The following is a 12,128-nucleotide window of genomic DNA, read 5'->3' as shown; positions in this document are numbered from 1 at the left end:
TATATATATATATATATATATATATATATATATATATATATATATACACATATATATATATATATACACACACACACACACACACACACACACACATATACTTTTTTGTTTAAAAAAAATAAAAATTAAAGTGGTTGTAAGAGCAGAAGGTTTATCTTAATAAATTCTATGCATTAAGATAAAGTCTTCTGTGTGTAGCAGCCTCCCAAGCACCCCCTAATACTTACCCGAGCCCCATCGCTCTCCAGTAAAGTCCACAAATCCCTCGGCAGTCGAGACTTTCCCTCCCCATTGGCTGAGACACAGCCATGGTGCCGTTGTATCCCGCAGCTGTCGGTTAGCCAATCATGGGAGAGAGGGGGTGGGGCCCAACGCCAGCTCAGTGTCTGAATGGACATACGGAGCTGCAGCTTGGGTGCCTCCATAGCAAGCCACTTGCTGTGGGGGCACTCAACAGGAGAGGGGGGGGGGGACCAGGAGCAGCGAAGAGGAACCCAAGGAGGAGGATTGGGGCTGCTCTGTACAAATCCACTACACAGAGTAGGTAAGTATGACAGGGTTCTTTTGTTTTTTTTAAACGAGACTTTACAATCACTTTAAGCTGCCACTATTAAAAGCGGTATTAAACCCAAAACCAAAAACTTACCATATTGCAGCTCAGCAATCCTTAGACATGATGGCTGCACTAGTTTTTATTTAAGCTTCTTCCCCTCAGTTTTCACCTTGTGATATGGCCAGTAACACCTTCTCTGTTGGAGTGACCCCCACTCTGGATGAAGGAGCACCTTTGGACAGCAGCATCATCAGACTAAGGGGCGTGCTATATACACTAGCAGATTTAGATGCACTAACAAATTTAAGACAAACGACCAACTCGGTGCAGTTATAGTGTATTTTTTTTTTTTTTTTTTTTTTTGTAGGCTAAAGATTGTACATGAATAAAAAAAAAAAAAAAACTGATCATAGTAAGCAGCCCTGTCAGTGGTATATGGTTTATATCAACACCCTAACTGCTACATTTGCAGGACAGCTTCCTCTACAGAAAAAACAGCAACTTGCTGCCATATTTCCTGGGCTCCACTGTCCCACCTGGAGGCCTGGGACTTGCATATCTGGTATTGGCAGGTAGAGCAGAGGGAGACCCAATCTACCCCAACTAGCAAGGGCCTGGAAGTTAGATGATTTTGTCACTTTTGGTTTCAGATGTCACTTACCCTGGCCACTGTAGCAGCTAAAGAAGTGAATGGAGCACAATCTGTGCCTTATCAGCATAAGGGGCTCATCGGCAGGAGAAAAAAAAAAAAAAAAAAAAAAGGATAAGTTCACAAAAAACAAAAAAATAAATTCATAATAGCACTTTTTTGGCAGGAAAAAAAAATAAAAGCGCATTTTTTTTTCTTCTTCTAGGGGCCAGGAAAGCATTGCACTCACAATCAGCAGGTCTCCTGTAGACTGTCAGTGTATGGGCAGGCTGTTTCACACTGATGGGAAAAATCAATGAACTACCAGAGTGCTCAACAGAGAAGTGGTAGTTCATTAAGAACTACAAGCAGACAGCCCCAAAGCATGTCGGTACTTGTAGTTCATTCATTCACATAACTCAATGGCTCCGACTACATTTGTGGGTGTAGAGTGTATGAAACTTGAAAATACATGAAGATGCACCTAGCTCAAGTTTAAAGGATAAGTTTACCTTGAAAAAAAAAAAAAAAAAAAAAAAAAACACACACACACACACACACACACACACACACCGCGGGTGCAATGTCCAACTCCTGCAGACTGTTTGCATAGCTGTCTGCCCATATCTCTGATATGGGCAGGCAGTTTCTTCAGTCCAGGAAGATTCAATAAACTACGAGGCTCACCAACCCCCTTCTAGTTCATTAAGAACTACAACCCATCAGCTGCTAAGGCTGTCCATATATGACATTACTGACAGGCTGTCAGTAGTCTATTCAGTCACAGAACTCTGAATGAATAACGCGGCCGTGTGGGCAGAGCCCTGCCTGGCCACGCTCTTCAAATTTTTTTGACAGTGGATCAGAGGGATAGCTGGAGGAGCTGGAACATGTAACACGTTCCCAAAGTTGAACTTATCCTTTAACCCAAATTTGTACCAAACTATTTTAACATTTTACAGCTCTAGTACTTACACTAGATTGTGCAAGTCAGTTTTTGGTGACTAAAAACTAGACCCGATGTATATGCCCTTTATAAATCCTCCTGTTTTTTTTTGCAAATTACTCCCCATCAGCACCTTTGTTATCTTGATTAAAACCCCAAATGACCCAAGAAAGAAATCTGTCAGTAGACTATACAAAGGCAACAGTAAATTGCAACTCCAAATAAATCAATGACACTTGTGTACAATGTAAAGTAGTGAGTAGCTTGTATAACAGTGTAAATTTGCTGTCCCCTCAAAATAACTCAACACAGCCATTAATGTCTAAACCGCTGGCAACTAAAGTGAGTACACCCCTAAGTGAATACGTCCAAATTGGGCCCAATTAGCCATTTTCCCTCCCCCCGTATCATGCGACTCAGTGTCAGACCCCATACACATTAGATTTTCTGCAGATTTTGGTCTTCAGATTTACCAAAACCATATAATATGAGAACAAACCTAAAGAGTTTCAATTTGAATACAGTCAGGCAGGCCCTTGCACTACATCATTTTGATAAATCCAAAGACAAAAATCTGCAGAAAACCGAATAGTGTGAATGGAGCCTTACAAGGTCTTAGGTGTGAATGGGGAGCAGGTGTGTTCAATTTGTCATCGCTCTCACTCTCTCTTACTGGTCACTGGAAGTTCAAAATGGCACTTCATGGCAAAGAACTCAGAGGATTTGAAAAAAAAAAAAGAATAGTTACTCTACATAAAGATGGCCTAGGCTATAAGAAAATTGCCAAGACCCTGAAACTGAGCTGCAGCATGGTGGTCAAGACCAAACAGTGGCTTACCAGGACAGGTTCCACTCAGAACAGGCCTCGCCATGGTCAACCAAAGACATTGAGTGCATGTGCTCAGCGTCATATCCAGAGATTGTCTTTAGGAAATGCGTAGCATTGATGCAGAGGTTGAAGAGGTGAGGGGGTCAGCATGTTAGTGCTCAGGCCAGACGCCGCACACTGCATCAAATTGGTCTGCATGGCTATCGTCCTAGAAGGAAGTATCTTCTAAAGATGATGCACAAGAAAGCCAGCAAACAGTTTGCTGAAGACATGGATTACTGGAACCATGTCCTGTGGCCTGATGAGACCAAAATAAACGTATTTGGTTCAGATGGTGACAAGAGTGTGTGGTGGCAACCAGGTGAGGAGTACAAAGACAAGTGTGTCTTACCTACAGTCAAGCATGGTGGTGGGAGTGTCATGTTCTGGGGCTGCATGAGTGCTGTCAGCACTGGGGAGCTACAGTTCATTGAGAGAACCACAAATTCCAATATGTACTGTGACATACTGAAGCAAAGCATGATCTTCTCCCTTTGGAGACTGGGCCGCAGGGCAGTATTCCAACATAACGGCCCCAAACACACCTCCAAGACGACCACTGCCTTGCTAAAGAAGCGGAGGGTAAAAGGTAATGGACTGGCCAAGCATGTCTCCAGACCTAAACCCTATTGAGCATCTGCAGGGCATCCGCAAACAAAAGGTGAGGAGCTCAAGGTCTCTAACATCCACCAGCTCCATTATGTTGTCATGGAGGAGTAGAAGAGGACTCCAGTGGCAACCTGTGAATTTTTGGTGAACTCCATGCCCAAGAGGGTTAAGGCAGTGCTGGAAAATAAGAGTGGCCACACAAAATATTGACACTTTGGGCCCAATTTGGAGATTTTCACTTAGGGGTGTACTCACTTTTGTTGCCAGTGGTTTAGACATTAATGGCTGTGTGTTGAGTTATTTTGAGGGGACAGCAAATTTACACTGTTATACAAGCTGTACACTCACTACTTTACATTGCAGCAAAGTGTCATTTCTTCTGCCTGTTGTCACGTGAAAAGATATAATAAAATATTTACGAAAAAAGAGTGTACTAATTTTTGCGAATATGTATTTATATACACACACACACACACACACACACACACACACATATATATATATACACACAAAAACTGATAGGATAGGCAAATACACAGGTCACCAGAAAAGGATACTAAAACTTCTATCTGTAATTTCTAAATGCCATAAATTAATTCTCAGGTCATCTGCTGAAAGGTAAGTTTCATGGTCACTATTTACTGAAATAGAGTTTATGTGATATGTATGTGCATTTGCAAATATCCTCCTTGGACTTGCTTCAACCATTAAGTCCATGGGCCTTAAAATTGGCACCTGAAAAAAGAGAAACAAAAAAACAAAAAACGGAAACCATAAATAGCGAACCTATAAACAACCTGAACAGCAATATTATAGTACACTTGTTTTTAAAAACCCTAAAATTCACATACCAATAAAAAAATTACATAATACGTTTTGTCCACTACTGTAATGAGGAATAATCCTCTGTTTGGCTAAGTGATGGAATGAGATTTGTGAATATCTTCTGTTCTAAGAAAGTGCTATTGCTGCACAGGTTACTCTGGGTGATCCGCCTGCTCCTGCCATCCCACTTCCCATTGGATGAAGATCAGTGTCAATCTAACCTCATCTGACCGACAGACATACAGTACCTCCCCTCCTAGACAGGCGTTTCTCAAACTTTTTTTTTTTTCAGTCAAGGCACCATGTAGAATTTGTGAACAATCTCGGGGCACACAAGTCTGAGGCGCATGTGCTTTTTTGCACATTCCCATGCACTGTGTCTTTTAATGGACTGCTCTATGTGATTGAAACATGCAAAAAAGCTACTGCGGTATCATGCATTTTAGCAGGCGCAAACATGCGCATTTGCTAGGTGCCTGGGGTTGCCATTAAGAAGGAATGGAATCCACGTGCATCCGCAAAAAATTTCACATACGTTACCCCACTGCACCTGGTACAAACAAGCCCTACAATGGAGTTTGTAGGTTATAAATCCTCCCCCAAATCCCCTCTGCTAGCACAAATCCAACCCTCCAAATTCTCTCTCCTAGCACAAATATCCCAACCCCGCTCATTTCCGAAGTCCCTCTCCTAGCAAACCTTTCATCCCACCACATCCCCCATCACTACAAGATTAGTGACAAAAGCAAAGACCTGGGAGGTGGTGTGGGCTGTGCTCTCTCCCCCCTTCTGGCAGTCTGGGGAAGAGATGGGCAGCACAGTGGTGTAGTGGGTAGCACTCTCGCCTAGCAGTCAAAAGGGTCACTGGTTCGAATCCCAACACTACCTGCCTTGCATGTACTTCCTATGCCTGTGTGGGTTTCCTCCAGGTACCCCAGTTTCCTCCCACACTCCAAATACATACTGGTAGGTTAATTGGCTTCTGTCTAAACTGGTCCTAGTAAATGAGTGCGAGTTAGGGACCTTAGATTGTAAGCTCCTTGAGGGTAGGGACCAATGTGAATGTACAATGTATATGTAAAGCTCTGCGTAAATTGACGGGACTATACAAGTACCTTAAAGAGGGATTCCACCAAAAAAAAAAAAATATTAAAAGCCAGCAGCTATAAATACTACAGCTGCTGACTTTTAATAAATGGACACTCACCTGCGAATCTGCTTCACTTCCCGGTTCCCTACTGCGCATGTGCGAGCCGCGCAATAGGAAATCTCCGCACTGTCACTGGGACCCGTGTGTGTCCCAGCAGACAGCGCGGCAGGGCAGGAAATGGCGTAGACTCCCACGGGAGTCTATGCCCGGAAGTGGGTGAAAATACCTGTCTTTGACAGGTATCTCCACCCCCCTCCCCCCTGAAAGGTGTCAATTGTGACACCGGAGGGGGGGAGGGATCCGATCAGCGGAGGTTCCATTTTAGGTAAAAAATTCAAACCCTGTGTGTTAACACCTGTATACACACACACACAGGAGTGAGACAACACAGCACTCACCTCTTTCTCTGCTGCCATCTATAATCCTGTCAGTAACCCATAAAGCTGACCTGTCCTTCGCAATGTAAGATGCCGGCAGGGCTCCCGCACAGACTTCTGGGTGATCAGCAAGAATATAGAAAGCAGCACAGAAGGGAAGAGAACCACTGAAAAGTGAAGGCCGTGCTCTCTTCTGTCTGTATACAGGAGTATATAGCAGATTTTTTGCCCTTTTGCTGCAACACCCTGAGGGCTCAAAGCTGAGAAAAGCTGCTAGACTACATATGGTGCTTCCTGGGCCAGAGGAAGAAGAAATGGTGTTGGCTGCATGACCACCATTTTAAGGGCGTTTATTTTTATTATTATTGAGGGGAAAAAAAAATATTTGAGGGAAAAAACAAAACAAAAAAAGAACTAAAAGCAGAGAGATGGTCCATACCCGTAAAGAGGTGATTCTAAATGGATCCCGTAGCCTGCCATCGTCATCTTTCAAGTTGTAGCCTTCTACTCTTTTGTCACGTTCACTAATTTTCCACAACTTTATTGTTTTATCTGTTAAACAAAAAAAAAAAAAAAAACACACCCATTAAAGTGCTTATAAGATCAGTTGTGCAGACTGGATGAAAATGTAATATATATTATATATATATATATATATATATATATATATATATATATATATAATTTTTTTTTTTTTTATTAGGATGGAAAACAAGACACTGCATAAAGCAGAACAAAATACACACATTTCTGTGTACGGTACAGGACAACAAAAAAATGTAACAAACCGTTTAGTAATCTCAGTCTTTACCCGTCTGCACGAGTTGTCACTGGGGTAAACACATAGGGGTTGATTTACTAAAAAACAAATAAACTGTGCTTTTGCAAAGTGCAGATACTCCAGAGACTAGTAAATGATGTTGATGAGCTCTGCTGACTTCCATCATCCAATCATGTGCAAGCAAAAATTAATTTCCTTTCATGTGATTGGGTGGTCTTTACAAAGTAAAGCTTTGCATCATTTACTAAGCTCTGGAGCAACAGCAAGATTTGTGACAAATGGGAAAAAAATAAAAATAAAAAACGGGGGCGGGGCAGGGAATTGACCAAGATAAAGGATGAGGAAACCCTTTGCAGTCAAATTTGAGAAACCACAAATATGTTATATGTTCCCATTCATAGAGCATACTTATATAGTTCTTTTTTTCTAAAATATTTCCCGATTAGCGTGTTTTGTTCAGAATAGTGGAGAAATTTGAGGTAAAGACATGTTGCATTAACATACAATGTACCAAATGTTATAAATTGAGTTGCAGTTCAGTGAAAATCCCTCCTGAGATGTGTGAAAACCTGATAACCAACTACAAGAAATGTCTGACCTCTGTGCTTGCCAACAAGGGTTTCTCCACCAAGTACTAAGTCATATTTTGCTTGGGGATCAAATACTTATTTTACTCAGTGAACTGCAACTCAATTTATAACATTTATACCATGCGTTTTTTCTGGATTTTTGGTTGATATTCGCTTTCATTTAAAATTCATGTATGAGAAAAATTAAAGACCCTTCATTTCTTTGTAAGTGGGTAAACTTACAAAATCTCCAGGGGATCAAATAATTACATTTTCCCCACTGTATATACAAAACACTTAAATATTTTGTCTTTTACTTTGATTTTAAATTGGTTTGTTTTACAAGGTGAGGGTTTTTTACATATAATTGAACCCGTTTGCTGCTGGACCAACTTTTCTTTATTTGTTTAAACATTTTTTTGCTTAAAATCTTACTTTAAAATCCCCCAAAAAATATTTTCTGGATGACAAAAGGTCTGTCAAATAAAATGGCAGTCTTTTTTTTTTTTTTTTGTTTATGTTGCACAATATTTAAAAAGTGTTTATCAAATTTATATTTTCAACAGAAATACACTAAAATTAATTTCAGTGCACAAAAACAATATAGTCTCAATTTGTTAGTAAGATATTAAAGACATGACTGTGACATGTAAATAATTACCAAATAGGCCGGGCCTCAAAATTGCTTGATCCTACGAAACAGCGACACACTATGACACCCAAAACAGCTTGTTAACCTTTATTCAAATTATAGTCCTAGAAGTAATATGCACGTGGCACTACCTGAGGTTCTGTGTGATTGCTGCTTACATATATACTACGGCTGCAACTAACAATTATTTTCATAACCGATTAGTTGGCCAATTGTTTCGATTAATCGGTTATCAACCGAAAAAAAAAAGTGTGGTGTATAATTTAGCTAATATGTAAAGTTTTAAAAATAGGCAATATATTCTTAAAGAGGAAGTAAATCCTGATGGGTTTACTTCCTCTTTGATTATCTGCAAAGGTAAAGCATAATGGACTAGAGGTCGACCGATATGGGTTTTTCTCTGGCCAATGCCGATATTTAGAAATCATGGCGGCCGATAGCCGATATATGATGCCGATTTTTTTGGGCCGATATGTTAGGCCGATTTTATTTATTTATTTTTTTCCTTTTTTATTATTCTAATCCCCCTTGATCTAACACATCTTTCCCACTGGGGTGTTTTTCAGGCGCTTTTGGGCTAAAAATAGCGCCTGTAAAGTGCCTGCAAAATGGCTCCCCTGCAGTCTGTGTGAAAGACAGAGTGCTTTCACACTGAGGCGATGCGCTGGCAGGATCCTAAAAAAAAAGTCCTGCAAGCAGCACATTTGGAGTGGTGTATACCACTCCTCCACCGATCCTGCCCATTGATATGAATGGGCACCACTGCGATTTGGCAGCAGTGCTTCATGGGCGCATTTAACCTCTTCCTTGGCCGCTAGCTGGGTTATATGTGCCCCACTAGCAGCCAAATAGCACCGCTAAAATGATGGTAAAGAGCCGCTAAAACTTGCGTTTTACCATCAACGCTTGCCCGCTCCAGTGTGAAAGCAGCCTTCATAAGTGATACAGAAAATTTCTTACATTTAAACATTTATTAAACAAAACAAACCTCCAATCAGTTTACTTGTATGTATGATTTAGATTAAAAAAAAAAAAAAACAACCTGTATATTAAATAAAAAACAGGTAGTCAAAACTTTTGTACGAAAAAAAAAAAAAAAAAAAAAAAAATGGGCTAACTTTAGGCTCGGTTCACACAGGGGGCGACGCGAGGCGACACGACTTGCCTCGCCGCGACCTGCCCTGACCTCAGCGGCGACTTGCAAATGACTTCTGTATAGAAGTCAATGCAAGTCGCCCGAGGTCGCCCAAAAGTAGTACAGGAACCTTTTTTCTAAGTCGGAGCGACTCGAGTCGCTCCTCTTAGAACGGTTCCGTAGTACAGAACGGGGGCGACTTGTCAGGTCGCGGCACGGCAAGTCGTGTCGCCTCGCGTCGCCCCCTGTGTGAACGGAGCCTTACTGTTTTTATTTTATTTTTTAAATAGCGTATTTTTCCCCCAAAAAAATGCATTTGAAAGACCTGTGCAAATGCCGTGTGACATAAAATATTGCAACAACCGCTATTTTATTCCCTAGGATCTCTGCTAAAAAAATATATATAATTTTTGGGGGGGTCCAAGTGATTTTCTGGCAGAAAATACAGGATTTTTACTTGTAAGCAACAAGTGTCAGAAAAGATTTAGTCTTTAAATGGTTAAACTGAGAACTTCTACACACAGAGATGATTTCATTCATAAGTGTAAACATTGTATCTTTCTGTTCTTTTCTTGGCAGGCTGCCCAGAGAGGAGGAAAGACGTTTCTATGAAGACTCAGGCAACTTACACTGACTTCTATTACAGAAGTCATTTCAAAGTCCCGCTGTAGTTCTAAATCGGCTTTTTATCAGCACAATTGGCCGATGCCGATTATTTAAAAAACGGCAAATATCGGCCGATATATCGGTCGACCTCTATAATTGACTACTATGCATCGCATAGGTGGGTCTCACTGCTCCGCCGCTGTCATTTGACTGAGCCGCGATGACGTCACTCCCGCAAATGCGCACGGGAGCCACCACTCGCGGCATATCACCGTTAACCGCACCGCTGTCTATGGCACATGTGCCATAGACAGCGGAGCCTGTCTTTTGGCAAATATCTCCTAAACCGTGTAGGTTTAGGAGATATTTCTTGGACCTACAGGTAAGCCTTAATCTAGGCTTACCTGTAGGTCAAAGTGGTTTGTAAGGGTTTACAACCACTTTAAATATCTCTATATGCAGTGGTTAATATAAATAACCAACTATATGGTTAGGGAGCAAAATATCTAATCCAGGGAATGACAGACAGAAGAGATACACTGTATATACTATTAGAGGATATATACTGGATATACTATTAGAGGAGAGATATACTATGAAATGGTCAATCTGGTAAATATCATCAGACTCATTAACTTTAACCCCATTTTGTAACTGCCTGATTAATCAATTATGAAAATAGTAATCGATTAATTTCATAATCGATTAGTTGTTTCAGCCCTAATATATACGTAACAATTTACACTTGTAGTAGTATGTATGTGGTCCGTGCATGTCCTTAAAAGGTTACTAAAGCCTCGTTTTGAGAAAAAAAAACAAAAAAAAACAAACACCCACCATGTCATACTTACCTCTGCAGTCAATTTTGCACAGAGTGGCCCCGATCCTCCTCTTCTGGGGTCCCTCAGTGGCTCTGCCTCTTCTCGAGCGCCGCGTCAGACAAGCATTCTCCTTCGGGACACCCATGCGGGCGTGTTTCCAAGTCCTGCTGCTGTGTCTATTGACACAGACAGCAGGACTCAGCTCCACCCCCCCCCCCCCCCCCGCATCATTGGATTCGACTGACAGCAGCGGAAGCCAATGGCCATCACTGCTATCAATCTATTCAAATCAGGACAAAAAAAGACACTAGCCGGAGCTAGTGCACTCGTTATCATGGGAACTACAGGGTTCAGGTAAGTAAAAGGGGGGTAGCTGCATCAAAGGAGGTTTTTCACCTTAACGCAGAGAATGCATTAGGATGAAAAACGTTGAGGGTTTACAATCCCTTCTGCCCTTCTGCATTGCTAACACAATGGGGCCAACAACCCAATCGACTGCGACATCTTTTACACAGGCTCAGAGAAGCAGCATTTTAGCCATGTTTTTAACGCTTCCATATCACGTCAATGTGCCAATAGCAGGCATACAAGGCAGTACACACACTCACACCAGCTTTAGGGCATGAAGTGTTCTCTAGGCTTAGCTGCATTTAAAGTTAATTGTTTGCTTAAAAAAAAAAAAAAAAAAAAAAAAGGCCTAATTCCGCGTACACACAAATTGGACTTTCCGGCAGACTAGGCCCGGTGGACGGAAATCCGGACAATTTGATCGCGTGTGTGGGCTCCAGCAGAATTTTTTTTCCCCAAAAGTCAGACTGACCTAGAAATAAAACATGTTTCAAATCTTTCCAACGGACTCCAGTCCGGTCTAAAAATCAGTTCGTCTGTGTGCTAGTCCGACAAACCAAATACGACGCAAGGACAGCTATTGGTTACTGGCTATTGAACTTCCTTGTTTAGTACCCTTATGTCATCACGTTCAAAACAAAACGGACTTTCAAACGACTTAGTCCGTTCGTGTGTGGCCAAGTCTGTTTGTTCGGAAAGTCCGTCAGACCTCCGCTGAAAGTCCGTTGGGAAGACCGCCGAAAAGTCTGGTCGTTTGTACGCGGCATAAGGGTTACTTCCGCAGCCCATAGAAGTGATTAGGCAACTTTACAACTGTCCTGATTACTACAAGAGCAAAGAACTGAACCTTCAGATAGAGGCTATAACAAGTTGATGGCTGTAATAACTTGTTAACCCTTTGATCGCCGTGTGTGAAGGACATTTCCTTAGCAGACAAAGGGCTACAGTCCTTAAAGCGGTTCTTCACCCTAAAGGGGAAGTTCCGCTAGTATTATCCCTCCCCCCCTCCGGTGCCACAATCGGCACCTTTCGGGGGGGAGGGGGGTGCAGTTACCTGGATAATCCAGGTAACTGCACCCACTTCCGGCCAGACCACCGCATGGCTCCGCCCACCCCCGCCCCCCCCCCCCATTGTGTTCTGGGAAGCACACAGTTCCCAGAGACACAGCGGGGAACCAGCGTAGCGCGACTCGCGCATGCGCAGTAGGGAACCGGGCAGTGAAGCCCTCATGCTTCACTTCCCGATTCCCTGACAGAGGA

At 42.0% G+C, this 12,128-nt stretch overlaps 1 protein-coding gene across 1 annotated transcript in view; it reads right to left on the bottom strand.

Moving 5' to 3' along the window:
• Positions 1–12,128, bottom strand: part of PPP2R2D (protein phosphatase 2 regulatory subunit Bdelta) — a 58,554-nt gene that overhangs the window by 19,116 nt on the left and 27,310 nt on the right. Inside the window, exons 5-6 of the mRNA XM_077455547.1 lie at positions 6,396–6,508; positions 4,162–4,339 (exon numbers count right to left, since the gene is read on the bottom strand). Of these exons, the coding sequence (XP_077311673.1) occupies positions 4,162–4,339; positions 6,396–6,508 (291 nt within the window). The remainder of the gene's footprint in view (positions 1–4,161; positions 4,340–6,395; positions 6,509–12,128) is intronic.

Source organism: Lithobates pipiens, unplaced genomic scaffold (assembly GCF_037356315.1).
Source record: "Lithobates pipiens isolate NorthernLeopardFrog02 unplaced genomic scaffold, aLitPip1_a1.2 Scaffold_25, whole genome shotgun sequence".
Classification (NCBI taxonomy): Eukaryota; Metazoa; Chordata; class Amphibia; order Anura; family Ranidae; genus Lithobates; species Lithobates pipiens.
Note: the sequence above shows the minus strand (reverse complement) of the source record. Positions and strands in the feature narration are given on the sequence as shown.